The sequence below is a fragment of the Cibotium barometz genome, chromosome 15 (genome assembly GCF_041138505.1).
Source record: "Cibotium barometz isolate CiBa-2024 chromosome 15, ASM4113850v1, whole genome shotgun sequence".
Taxonomy (NCBI): Eukaryota; Viridiplantae; Streptophyta; class Polypodiopsida; order Cyatheales; family Cibotiaceae; genus Cibotium; species Cibotium barometz.
Window position 1 is genome coordinate 30,024,078 of NC_141060.1, and position 14,601 is coordinate 30,038,678.

Here is a 14,601-nt window from a genome sequence, read left to right on the forward strand (position 1 = left end):
CTCGTGTCATCTCCTGACAAACTCTCTCATATGTGCCAAAGGCAACAATGCCATCTCGACTACTACGAATCGTTCCTATCCAACAGTCCCTGATTCTCTTAGACATGTTTCTGTGTGGACTAGTTTCTTGAAGTAAGGGTCATCACATAAGGCATTCGATGCTACCCTCTGCTTTGCTGATTTTTTGTGCTGGAAAAGCAGTGACAACATATCTCGGCATCTATTAAGGAGCAATTAGAGAGATTCATCTGTCTAGTTGGGATGGGCTGACCTCTAGCTACTACTTGTCTCTGTGTGTCTCTAGCTCGCTCTCATTCCATTTGGCTTGTTGTTTCTCTAAAGGTCTACTCAATGATTAAACCTTAGGTTAATAAAAGAGGTTCGTTTGAGTAATAGAAACACACACATTGGAGTGATTTATTTATGGGGCGGTACTAATCCATTAAAGGAGACGCACGTAAGAACGAGACACCAGTAGGTAGTAAGTAAAACTCACCAAACCACATAAAGTATAATTAAAAGCAAAGAAAACTTTGCTGGTGTTACAAAACTGGAACAAACAATAACACGAGGTTTTCTCTATGCCTCTTCCACATCAATATTTCTCTGCTTCTGTTAAGAAGACTGCATGCTTGCATATGGGATATTCGTTGTAACTCTTGCCTCCCCTCATGCCTTCGCCCAGATCAGGCATGGGCGAGCCCCGCCACCGCCTGCCTGGAACAATGTGGGCAATTAATCTGACCCCTTTTGATCTGTTTCATCTGATTTATATAATCACTAATTTGATCATTTAAACCTATCTACCGCTCCAAATCGCTGGTTTAGGCTAACATGTGCAACGAATTTTAGCTCAAATTGTGTTAATTTTAGTACAAATCTAGGTTAAATCTGTGAAATTGGTGATGGGTTTTGTATGGTTTATCTCAAATCCATGACCCAAAATGCAGCACGCGTTAATATTTAAAATTTGTGGAAGTTCTGCAGAGAGAGCGAGGGCTTGCGGAAGGTTCTCAAAGATACTGATAAAAAGAAGCTCGGAAATTTCTTGTATGGCGGGAAAGAGAGGAATTTGAACTGCAAGTTTTTCACCCTCAAGCTGACCCTCCTTTCAGTTTTCTTGGGGGCATCCTTAACTTTTCTGTTCTCGCCCGCCTCCTACGAACTCAGGAGGAGCTTCAAATCAAGGTGATTTTTCCCTCGAATTAACTTCTTATCTTTTCAAATCAGAGGCTGAGTAGGTCACTAAACACACAGTCTATAGAAGGATTAGATCGCTAAAAGAATAGTTAAGAGCATAAAACAAGACAGCTTAGAGGAGGGCTAGAGTAGATCAGATCAACAAAAAGGCTGTTTAGAGGAGGATTAGAGCACCGGAAAGGAAGTTACATTGCATTTAAGACCACATTTCGGAGACAAGTTTAGGGGAGGATTAAAAGGCTAACAAGGCAATTTAGAGAAGGATTAGAGCACTCTAAAGGCATGTTAGAGCACTAAAAAGGCAAATGTTGCAGTTTTACAGAGAGTGCCCATTCGAAAGAGAGGTACAGCACACAGATTTCGATAAATTGGTTGGAAGTCTCATCCTTGCTGGGAAAATTGAAGGTTAATAAGGTGGAGGGATTGAAGACAGGGCTTGTTAATTTCAATAAACATGAAGAACTCCAAGAGTGGAAAGAGTTTTCAGGCCAGAGTAATTTTATTCTATTCCCTTTTGAGCACGTGCATGAAGATGTGCAATGGACAGATGTATATCCAGAGTGGATTGATGAAGAAGAGCAGTATGAAGTGCCCAAATGCCCTCACTTCCCCATGCCCCATGTGAGACATGGCATAAACATCGACTTGGTGGTTGTGAAGGTCCCCTGCCACCACCATGCCTCTTCATCCCGTGATGTTGTCCGCCTCCAAGTTGAGCTCGCAGCCGCCCATGTGGCATCCTCTACTCAAGCCACGCATGTCCTGCTTCTCGACTCATGCCAACCCCTGCCCAATCTCTTCACATGTGATGATCTCATTGCAAAAGGGGACAATGCATGGCTCTTCAAGGTGGATCTTGCAAAGCTTAGAAAAAAGCTAGCCCTACCAGTAGGGTCTTGTGAGCTCGCTGTGCCCCTGGAGAGCAAATGTAAGTACAATTCAGCATTCAAGTGATGCATGGGCAAGTGCACAGTCCATTGTTTGCCTGTTTAAGCAATGAAAAGTTAAATAATCCAGTTCTACATTGCTTGGGTTTGCTTTTAAAAAGCTAATGTTGGACACCTGCCTGCTGTCGAAGAAGAAGGAAGGGGGGCGGGGGGTGTTGCCATCCTAACTGTCCATCAGGGATGGATCGCAATCTTGCCCATCCAAATCCCTGCCCCTGCCATTGACTGAGCAGGGAATGTCGTGTGGTGCATGGTGCATCGACTTCCTTAAAAATCTTCTTTTGGCTACTGTAGTTTTTCTCATGCTTGTTCATTTTTTTGCAGCTCACCATAGCATCATGCAAACTGGTACCCGGGAGGCATATGCCACCATCCTGCATTCTGCACAGTTTTATGTATGTGGTGCGATCACTGTTGCTCAGAGCATCCGCCTGACTGGGTCCACCCGAGACTTAGTCATCCTTGTGGATGAAACCATCCATCCCGAGCATCGCAGGGGGCTTGAAGCGGCAGGGTGGAAGGTGATAGCGATCCAGAGGATACGAAACCCAAAGGCTGAACCCGAGGCATACAATGAGTGGAACTACAGCAAGTTCAGGCTATGGCAGCTGACTGCCTATGACAAGATCATCTTCATAGATGCAGACCTTCTAGTGCTAAGAAACATTGATTTCCTCTTCGAGCTTCCGCAGATCTCGGCAACAGGCAATAATGCCACTCTCTTCAACTCGGGCGTGATGATCATAGAGCCATCCAACTGCACATTCCAGCTTCTCATGGATCAGATCAATGAGATTGTATCATACAATGGGGGTGATCAGGGCTACTTGAATGAGATTTTCACATGGTGGCATAGAATACCCAAGAAGATGAATTATTTAAAACACTTCTGGTCTAATGATACAGAGGAGTTTGAGGCCAAGACGAGGCTGTTCGGGGCAGATCCGCCTGAGCTCTATGTACTGCACTACCTAGGTCTTAAGCCATGGCTATGCTTTCGGGACTATGACTGCAATTGGAATGTGGAAAACCAGCGAAGTTATGCAAGTGATGTAGCCCATGCCATGTGGTGGAAGGTGCATGACACGATGTCACATGATCTGCAGCAGTTTTGCCTGCTGAGGACAAAACAGAAGGCCTCTCTTGAGTGGGACAGAATGCAGGCGCAAAATGCATCTTTCCCAGATGAGCATTGGAAGTGGAATATCACCGACCCTCGGTTAAATATCTGCAATCAGGAATTTTGCTACTGGGAGAGCATGCTTTGGCATTGGGGTGATCCGAACTATGACGACAGTAAAGGGTCATCATCACAAAACACGACAGCTCCACTTCATTCTCCCTCCTAAGAGCTTCTTGTGAGTGCCAGGGTGCTGTCATCTTATTGAGCACAAAATGAAGGTATGTGATTAATTGAAAGGTCATGTTGATTAATTCACCTTGTGTGTTGCAAAAGATCTTGCAGGGAATGATGCACATAAGAGGACAACACACTCCATTTTTGCCTGCATGGCATTTTATGTTAATGGGATTTTTTTCTCCGGTCCTTGCATTTAGCAATGTACTTTTGAATGTGATTAGAAGAACAGGGATACTTCTCAAAATGTTCTCCATGCCAAAGGATTTAAAAAAAAAATGAGATGATGCCCCTCCTCCCCCCAAGCCAGACGACCACACACTCACCCACATACATATTACACATGGCATTTGCTACCTCGGCCTGTGGCTTTTGGCTATAAAATTGGAATCGCGATTCATGTTGCATATACACATCAGGCTTGATACATAATGCATGGCATATCATACATAACATAGTAGTGATGGCATGAGTAGTAACTTGATGGTGGATCTAGTTGTGTATCTCAAGTATCTTACCTGCTTACAAGGGCATCAGGATGTGATTGCAAGGTCAAAGTTCTTCATTAATGTTTTTAGCTCTGTTTAACTCCTCACTCATCCCAGTCTCACCATGGCTAAGAAACTTGGCATAGTGTCGGCTTGCCATTATTTAAAGACGTTAGAGAGAGAGAGAGAGAGAGAGAGAGGTTATGTCCATCATTGAAAAGATGGTCACTTTTTTCTAATGGCCCCGAGAGGCTGGAAATTCAGCTGACTCCTTATGAATGGGCAGCCGATTGAGCACTATGATGGCCAAAGCATTCAAACCCACACACTAAACTGTAAAACACAGGAAAGGGTCGCCAGACTACAGTCTCTGCTGCATTCAAACTTTGCAAACAGTCGTAAAAACTTCGCAAAACCATTGTCAGAAACCCTTACGGACCCCATTGAACACGTGGTGACCAAAGATGGACCATTGCATCATGCACTACATAGGGCTTGTTCACACGTAGGCCACTGGTGGCTGTTGGTGGGCACAGCCGTGGTTTGAGTCTGACGAAGAGCTTCGGCAGGCAATTTCCTCTTCACATGGATTTAGTTCCAATTCTTCGTGTTATAGCTTCGTTTCACGTTGTTTTGCAGCTTGCTTGAAAAACAAACATTTCATGAATGACATGCAGACGCACATTTGCTAACATTCAGAGGCATCACCATTTGTCGTGCTTGCACTTTGCACACACGCTCGCTCTCCCTCTCTCTCTCTCTCTGTCTCTCTGTGTCTCTCGTACGCATTGCTACAGCAAAGTGACATACCAAGTCACACTCTTAGGGAGGGGACAACAGCCCAACAGTGGAGGTGGCACATGGGTTCGATCCCCCCCAAGACATGCTCTTAGAGCAGGGACAATAACCCAGCAGTGGAGGTGGTGGCATCCTCCTATGGAGGGTGCCATGGAAGTCCTCGCATCCAAAGACGTTGTGGGTGCATAGTATAGTGTAGCTAATGACAAAAATGTTTCTGTGTTCGAGTCTCGAGATCGAGACGAGTCCGTTCGTCTCTGACCCCGGCTCGAAAAACAAAACAAAAATGCACCACCATGATTGTGATCCTCAGACCAAGAAGGTATATACTACTAAGCCTGATCACTCTGTGACACTATGCCATCTAGAAAGAAGCCCATAAGTCTCACACCCATATTTTATAGTCATGCAAAATCTTATGAAGTTGCTTCTAACAACATAGCACTCCCAAGGCACAAATGCTCCAAGCAACCAATCACCAAAGTCTATGTTACTGATGCATGTACCCAACTAGAGCTCCCTGGCCTATGGAGTCGGCATGAACCCAACTAGTACACTCCGAAGTCCAATTGGGCCTATGGAGTCGGCATGAACTCACACACCCATGTTGTGCACCCACTCTGTTGATAACAAAAGACAGAGCTCATGCACGTACTCCATCGCAAATATTTCTTTCTCTAATTAAATCTTAACAATTAACTCCATGGCAAACATTTCTTTCTAATCTTAACAATTAACTTAACATTTAAGTTTGAAACAATAGTCAAATTTATTTTAAAAAACAAATTGCATAGTCTATCAAAATATCTCCTAGCACCACAATTGTGATCCTCAAACAAGGAAAGTATGTACTACTGAACTTGATCAATCCAAGACCACTATACCATCCAACAAGGAGCCCACAAGATGGACTCCACAACTTGGGCTACAGGGAAGTTGAGAACTCCCTCATCCATTCTCTCTATATATAGTAAAAAGTAGGGCCATCCTCTATGCACAAGTGTCACATGAAGAGCATAGGTGAGCTCTCAAAGATATACACAATAAGCTCAAATATTACCCAAGGTTATATCCCATGGGGTGGAAGCATGTTAACGTGCTACACTTTTTTTGTGTCCGCGGTGACAGGTGCTAGTGAGCACGACTTTTTATAATGATTTTTGGATCCAAAGATGACCCACAATACAAAATTTCCTATCATGCTATACATCATTGGAAAGATCTTGAAGAAGAGAATCTTTATGTATAATCTCCAAAAAAATCTAATTTTATTTGCAAAAACAATTACCGCATGCCCATTTTTTATGTTAGCACTACTAAAAAGCACTGCTAAAAACCTAAAAAAGCATAGCATGTTAACTTGCTTCCAACCCATGACAAAAAACATATGATATCTACACCAATAGATATACATGTACACGTGTGTGTGCACCATCAAGAGGGTATATAGTGCTAGACTATGGTGTACAAAAAGACATGTACCTTTTGGGCATCACACTATAGACCTTTGGAAAGATACTTATGGTAGGATTTAATGGCATTATCTACATCAAGAGTTTAAAGAACAATTTGGGTCGTAGAAGTGGATACTTGACTTTGATCGTATCTTCATCTGCGAACAATAGGAAGATCTTCCAAGATGTCTTTGTTAGAGTAATGCTTTGGCAATGGAACAGGTGGTGAGGGTGGTGTACTCTCAATTTTGTCGGCTTTGCTATTGGTAATTCTTTGGGGTTAAGAATGTCAATAGGAAATTCAAAGTGAAAAGAAGAAGACACTAATATACCTCATTGTCCTTAGTGGTGGGTGTTTGTGAAGGGATGAGTTTAGTTGTGAAATGATCCTCAAAGTGAAAAGAAGAATGTCTGTGGGAAATTTAAAGTGAAAATAAGAAAACACTAAGTTTAGTAGATTATATCTCATTGTCCTTAGTGGTGGGTGTATGTGAAGGGATACGTTTAGTAGATTATACCTCATTGTCCTTAGTGGTAGGTGTATGTGAAGGGATAAGTTTAGTTTTGAAATGGTAAATAAGTTGATAAGTATAATTATAGTGGTTAGTATAATTATTACCCTCTCTATACTCCTCAAAATTGGGAGGTTGCGGGGGAATAGTTGTACTAAAAGAAATATATCAATATCTGTAATCTCATTAGGGGTTATTTGGTGATGGATATTCGATATGCTCAATAGTAAAATCATACACTGCATTTACAAGGATTTTCTCTAGATGTTTATATATTATTTTATAAGAATACCATATGGGTGGTATAGGGTACTTTCATGTAAAATGAGGTACTTATGAGTGTCATATGCCTCAAGACAACCTTGTGTCTAAAACCAAGAAAAATTGTTAGTGATTGTTTTAAAATTGGTTGGCATGGAGGGGAGGTAAGATGGCATAACGAGTTTTAACATTTCATCCGATATGGTGGAGTTCATGAGCACTCTACACCACCACGATCTGAAGTTTAAGATCATTGGATGTAGGGCATGTATAGTCAGTAAGATAAATATCGTTATAAAATATGGACATGGTTATAGTGGAGTCTACATCCCTATTTGAAATTTGTTGTATCAATCATATATCCCCCCTTGTTAGATCTTCACTAATATCTATATCATATTGTAAGAAAGAGAGTGTCAGTGAGATGAAAAAACAAGGTAAAGGTATGAGGAGGGGCCCTTAGAATCACTAACAGGAAAGCCAGATGTGAGGCACACTCCACAAGTTGTTTCACTTTCTCATTGGGCTGAATGGCTTGTGGCTCCTAGAATTCATGAAAATTGTTGCTCTAACTCTACAATTCTTACATCCTTTTCAATAAGGAGTGTCATTATGGCTACTTCATGTGTTTCTCTTGCTTGAAGTAAAGTGGCATGGCTTGGGCTTATCTTGGGACCTCCTTGAGTTGTAGTTATGGTTTCTGAAGAAGAAGTCCCTCTTTGGCTTCTACTTCTACTTTTTCTTGCTTCATTCAGAATATTGGTTAGATATGTTACCACCTACTTGTGACTGTTTATTGTTAATTCCATCTTCTCCTTACCCTTTTGTACTTCACCATGGAGGGAGTGGATAGCTTGTGCATGAGCTTTGTTGAGTTTCTCGTGCTTCCACATTTCAACTGTGCTATGTGTTTCTTGTGAATTTCTTTGATCTTTTGTAATGGGGTGAGTTGCTTCCTCTTCTTGTTGCTTGCTAGCTTTGAGTTTCTCTTCTATTTTCTCTTTTGTATCGGGGTGAGTTTCTCCTCTATTTGTTGCTTGGTTGCTGGCTTTGAGTTTCTCTTATGTTTAGTTGGATCTTAATTTTCATTAAATTTCTCTGTCTCTAGGTGTAGCTTCCTTTCATATGCTGCTTTGGTTTCTTGTATTTGTATCTCTTAGTGGGTAACCCTACCCTTTAGGCATGTGGATTCCTCACTTGGAAGTTAATAAATCTATATTGGCTCCTTCCAGTTCTTTGAGCTTATCCTCATGTAGTTGTTGTTCATTGAGTGCATGCTTGGCCTTTCTTCTTTAATCTTTCCACCACTAGTTTGTCCTTGTTTATCTCCATCTCTTCTTCATAAACATTAAGTCACTTTCGATGGAGGTACAGTCTAAGACTAGATCTTCGTTTGACATGATCCTCCTTATCTCGATTCTCAATATATGCTTTATATTTATGTATCTATCATGGCGGCCATGCTCCATTGTAGCCATATAGCTCACAAAATGTTTCTTCGATGTGGCATGGAGATAGGAGTGGGAGGTCTATGAGGAAAGATGGTACTAGCATCCTTAAACTAACATCTTTTAGTGGAAACATTCTTTATGTTTTTCTTAGACGATGTTTCTCATAATTGAGAAAGTCTATGAGTTTTCCTTTGAAATAGAGAAGGTTTCTTTAGCGTGAAAAACTAGACTGATTTTTCTGATGGAAGAGTCAATGAAGTTTTTAGTTTTCTGTGGGGTAATGGAAAGTGTGAGGTAGTGAAAGGGAGAAATACGAGATCTTGACAGTCAAATGCTAACCAAGACAAAAGGGATATTTACATAAACATGGTAGTGATTTGGTGTCTCATGTAAACCACATGCTTTTTAAAGGACAATATGTAGACAAGACAACCACATGCTTTTTAAAGGACAATATGTAGATGAGAAAACCCCTACCTGGTGATATAGATATATCAAGATGCACATACACAGACATGAGAGAGGGAGCAGGTGTTAACGGTGGTGGTGGGTGGTAGCAATGGATGCAAGAAAATGAAGCAGCAGAAGTGATGAAGAAAAAGTTAAAGACGACGACAAAGAAGGGTCACAAAAATAGAATAAATGCACACAAAGGAAAAAAGGATAAATGTGTACCCTCATGCAAGGTTAAGGGTGGGACTGACTCATTAAAAAGGTAGGTGATACATGTCAAGACTAAATGTGATGACTTTTTAAGATAATCATGCATGAATTAGATATTCAAGACGTGAAAATCTTGTTTTTAGGGGTTTAATTGTTAGTTGTTCTCTTACACCTTGGGGAAGTCATTTCACCTTAATTGACAAATCTAATGTAGGCTTGAAAAATTTGAGTTGTTCACGGCATGAATATTGCTACTGGTTTTTCACGTCAAATCGTCTTTTGAGTTATCTTATTTTAAGGTGATGTTGTGGTTCACCTGATCCTTATTATAAGATTCCTCCCCAGCCTCTCAAGATGTCCAGTATCTTCCCCTGTAATCAATCCCCTCTTCAGAAATATAAAAGATCTTGTTTCTACCTGTTTTGGCCTAGAGAGAGAGAGAAAATATTCTAGAGAGAGGTTATTCAGATTTTGAATATTTTTGGATGAAAAAATATCTCTTCTTATTAAAAGAAGTTCCCCTGAAATAGAAGTTCAAAAAGATTTTCAGAAGGTGCATTAGAAATCAAGTATAATCTGTTCAAGAGGCCTTATCCTAGGGGTCCAGATTTTTTGAAAATTTTAAATTAAGGTTTTGAGGGGCCAATCAGATTCATCCAAATGTGTGGAGAAGATAAATAGAAGAAATAAAGAAAATCCCCCCCAAAAATGAGTAAATACTCACATAAGATGAAGAGTGACCAAAGGAAATACTAAAAAAATGGATTTTTGACACCTCACAATGGGAATTCCCCCCTCATGAAGGAGGCGCCTACTTCACATGTGTGGTGGAGTTTAAAATTATCAAAAATTGAGATATTTCATCTCTCCTCTCTCCTAGTTCAAGTCTAGTTCCAAAAAGTAAGCTAAACTGACCTACAAAAATTGACCAAACTGATCTGGAAAATTCTAGAATCAGCTTGCTTGGTTAGAAGCTCACTTTTTCCTTTAAATAGAAGCCTCCCCCTTTGTTGAAGCTTAATAGTGTTTTTTGCACTGTTACTCTACTCCTCCCAAGAGCCAAGAACTGTGAATTTCTTAATAATTCACTAGTTTTTTACCATTCCCTCTTCTAAAGAATTGGTGGGCCACTCTTGTTGCAAACAAGAGTAGATCCCTCAAACCATCAAGCCAAAGGAAAGCTCCCAGAATTTCATGTAAGTAAGAAATCTTATTTTTTCTTATTCTTTTAATGGTTTTCTAAATTGTTTGTTATCTTAAAATGATAAACAGATGCTATGCCTTCTTGGAAAGGCTTTCCCCCTCTCTCATTCTTAAAATCAACCCTTCTTTATCCTAGTTAAGTGATCTAATTGTTGGAATTAAACTTTTCATATTGTTTCTCTCTTTAAAGTGAAAATTGATCAGTTTAGAATGCTTTAAACCAATTGGGGATAATTCCTAAGTAGATCAAGGTTATAAAATTTGAAAAGTGGTCAACCATACAAAGGAGGTTATGGCAAAATTTTCTAAAAATTTGTGAAATAAATTTCATCTTTTATTAATCAAAAAGAGTAATCCCCATCGTTTGTGTATTCTAAAAGTGTCATTTTCATTCATGCATAGAAAGATGCATATTGATTATTATTTTTATTATAAAAGAGTGATTTTTAATAGAATTAAATTCTATGCATAGAAAGATGCATATTGATTATTTTTTTATTATAAAAGAGTGATTTTCAATAGAATTAAATTCTATGCATAGAAAGATGCATATTGATTATTATTTTTATTACAAAAGTGTTAATTTCATCAAAATGGATTTTATGCATAAAAGAATATTTTTTTAATTATAAAAGTGTTACTTTCATCAAAATGGATTTTTATGCATAGATAGATGCATAAAAGAATATTTTTATAATAAAAGTGTTACTTTCATTAAAATGGATTTTTATGCATAAAAGGATGCATAAAATAAAATTTTTATTGTAAAAGTGTTACTTTCACTAATAGTGATTTTTATGCATAAAAGAATTTTTTTTATTACAAAAGTGTTGCTTTCACCAATATTGATTTTTATGCATAAAATGATGCATAAAAGAATTTTTTATCAAAATAAGAGTTCACTTTAATCCTATGTTTAAATCCCATGAATATTGGAAAAATGAGTAAGTAAATACTTAGTGAAGGAAAATTATACCGTTTTATATTCTCTAGGATGGTAATGAGAAAATTCAAAAAAACTATCGAAGTCGAAATTTTAGATAAATGACTAATTTATTCCTCATAGGAATTCATGTTTAGTTTTGAATTCAGTAAAGTAGTAATTGAAATATTACCTTCGAGAAAGATAGTTTAGGGAGAACCTTTCCAGACTCAAACCCTGAATACCAAGACGTAACTCCTTCGTCAGTTTCAAGAAATGACGATGTGACCAGTTCAGTAATCTACACTCAAATCACCCACCGAATTTGAAACTAAGTTGAGACCTTTGATTTTGATCTGAGGATCAAGATTACTGAATTCGAGGAATTCTGTTTGGGAATCCAAACCTGTGATCTAGAAGTCTTGGAATACGGAATTAAGAAATACTTATTGTATTCAAAGAAAATCAAAACTGAAAACTTGCATAGAAATCCTATTTTCTTAAAGGACTGTCTTACGCCAGAATGCTGGAGGGAGCATTTGGTATATGTGTGTTCTAAGGGAAGTTCGATTGCAATAGCTGGCGAGAGTGTTCAAAGGACGGCTCACGCGGCAAAAACCTGCCCAAGTCTTGACCAGCCTGGGTATGGTGTAAAATGGTGTGTCCCCGGTACGATGGGCAAGGGCCGACGAAGCGGTCCCTAAGTGAAGTGCCAGGACACCTAAGGAGGATCCTGGAGGGTTCTGCTGACCAGGAGATGCACGGGCTCGCGGTGCTTAGGACACCCATGCATATGTCGTGGTGGAAGATATATATGAATGATGACGATAAACTTATTGTAATCTGTTACAGGATCTCGTTGCTGACCTATTGGTCTCAATGGAGAGTCCAGATTGATATTGTTTTGTGAGAAACAAGGATTGAATGGAAATTTTGAGTTGTGACATCTGTACCCAGTAATTGTTTGTCAATGGATTGTTTTATAAATTAAAGTTTAAAGAGGAGTGTGTCTGTATTCTAAAGCAAAAGATAAGAAAGGCTTTCAATTATGGGTGGGTGAGTACTTGTGTGGTTCTACCAATTCCAGTGGTTGGGCGGTGGCTAACCCATGGGCCGGATAGGCTCGAATTAGTAGAGTTTTAATAATAAAATTGATCAATAGGAATACGCTTAGAACTCGAATAGTTAAATAATAACCTGAAGACTTCTCAAATGAATCTGTGCCTAATTCAATTCAGGAAAAAAGCGTTGATTTCTTCAAGTTAAGTTTGTTATAGTTTCCCTTTTATCTGGTTTATTCAGATGAAGGTTAGTTTAGTCTTGACTTCGTTAGAAAAAATTCGTTAAGAAATTCAAAATGGTGGAATCGTCCCCGTTTTCCAGGCATGGGAAATTCTCCCGGTTTCGGTTTTCGGAATGACCACCAGCTTAGTCTCGTGAACGGACATTCGAGGGCGAGGCCCCGAGTGGGAAACCCTACCCCGCGCATGAGGAAGCTACTTCCGCTGCTACCATCCGGGAATCCGTCGGTGCGCAGAGGGGGCAGTGGGGTCTCACAATTGGTATGAGAGCGCTGTTGTAAATTTACGTAACAGCAGCAAAAATTGCTTAAAAATTTTAAAGTAAATCTAGGAAATAATGTTTTCGCTTGTTGTTAATATTATGTTGAAGGAACTTCAAAAATTGAAAACTCATAAATTGAATTGAAATTTATAGATGGATACCCCGAATCTATCTAGCATTTCTAAACTCTCCCAGATTCAGTATATGATAGCCTTTGCATTAGACCACCTCATCAACTCTCTACAACCAGAGTAAGCAGAGTGAGACTCGTGCGTCATTTTGAGAGTCTTTACTTTCCTGATCCTCTTGAGCGACGTCGGTATATGTGGTTTTGTGGAGGACAATGCCATGATTCTGATAAGGCTAGGGCTTGTTCAGCATGTGCAACTCTTTGATCATTCACACAGGAACTTCAAAACTTTATGCCGAGTTTTTAGGCTTCTTAGCCGCTTTATCCCTAGAGATAGAATTATAGCACCTCTTTCTGTAATGAATCGTGTGTACCATGGCATGTCTCCTTCGCAGTTTCGCTTCTTTATGCGAATGCGATTGAGGCAGTGATTTTGGGAGCCGTGATGCTCTATGTATATATCAAAAAATTTTGATAATAAATGATGTTTTGCACAAAAATTCCAAATTGTTTTCATGATTGTGAATATGGTTAATTTGTTTCATGAAGTATGATGAAATAATTATATGTTTAAAGAATAAATTACAAAAATTAAATAATCATAAATCTGTTGTCAAAGTTAAGTTGACGAAAGTCTCGTTTTATTAGAGTCATGAGGCGCGTGGCCCGTGCAAGGCAACTGGATCCTCTAACCGATGACGAAGAGTTAGATCCGGATGTTCGAAAAGCCCTGCACAGATCCCAACCTGGTCCCTTCAAGGGTGAAGGGGAGCAGTTAGGTGAAGTAGTGGAAAAGTGGATTGAGGCAATGGAGGAATACTTTGATGTAACTGGCTACAATGAGAGAAGCAAGATGGCTCTTGCCAGGTTAAAGATTGTGGAAACGGCCAGGGTCGCTTGGAGGAATCACTGCGAGACTAATCGTCTCGATCGGAATACCCAGACCTGGGGACTGATCTTAAAGCTTACCTCAGAAAGAGGTTTTGTCCTCCGAGCTTCCTTGAACAGTTGGATGAAGAGCAGCTGATGTGGCCAGGTTCATTCGAGGAATGAACGAGCCATTAGACACCTTAGTAAAGAATGCCAAACATGTCTCAATGGCCGAAACAGTAAGAATGGCAAAGGACGTAGTTAAGGTCCCGCCAAAGCCTGCACCCTCTAACTTTAAAAGATTCCAAACCCCGGGAAGTACTTCAAACTTTCCTCCCCCAAAGAGGCAGCAAGGCCAAATTCAGAATCAGGATGCGGAAAGATTTAGAAGTGAGAAGGAAGACCCTTCCCCCAGAACACTTTCTCAGGAGCCCCACCTATTTCAAGGATTCAGAGCGATGAGCTCAGAAGTGAGAACCGGTATTTTGGATGCCAGGGTTTTGGTCACCAGCTAAAAGACTACCCGACTCCTGCTATGTCAAGGGAACAGGGAAGTCAAGGACCTGATTTACTCAAAGAATGTAGCTGACCACCATGAAGCTCATGTCAGAAAAGTTCTTGAGATTCTAAGGAAGCACCAACTCTTTGCAAAAAAGAGCAAATGCACTTTCTCTGCCGACCATGTCGAATACTTGGGCTTTCTGGTATCCAAAGATGGAATTTCTCTAGACTCCGCGAAAGTCCAAGCAGTCATAGATTGGCCTAAACCAAAGACAGTGAGA

General features: G+C 39.8%; 1 protein-coding gene across 2 annotated transcripts; it reads left to right on the forward strand.

Moving 5' to 3' along the window:
- The first annotated feature begins 559 nt into the window (after positions 1 to 559).
- Positions 560 to 3,751, forward strand: LOC147631164 (putative UDP-glucuronate:xylan alpha-glucuronosyltransferase 3). Of its 2 annotated transcripts, XM_086809492.1 has the most exons (5): positions 560 to 727; positions 988 to 1,188; positions 1,515 to 2,128; positions 2,472 to 3,505; positions 3,604 to 3,751. In XM_086809492.1, exons 1-4 carry the CDS (start codon positions 672 to 674, stop codon positions 3,494 to 3,496), a joined length of 1,896 nt encoding a protein of 631 aa, XP_086665618.1. In that variant the 5' UTR covers positions 560 to 671; the 3' UTR covers positions 3,497 to 3,505; positions 3,604 to 3,751. The 2 variants fall into 2 exon arrangements, with proteins under 2 accessions (XP_086665618.1, XP_086665617.1); XM_086809491.1 differs by having other exon boundaries at positions 2,472 to 3,751.
- Positions 3,752 to 14,601: the final 10,850 nt, after the last annotated feature.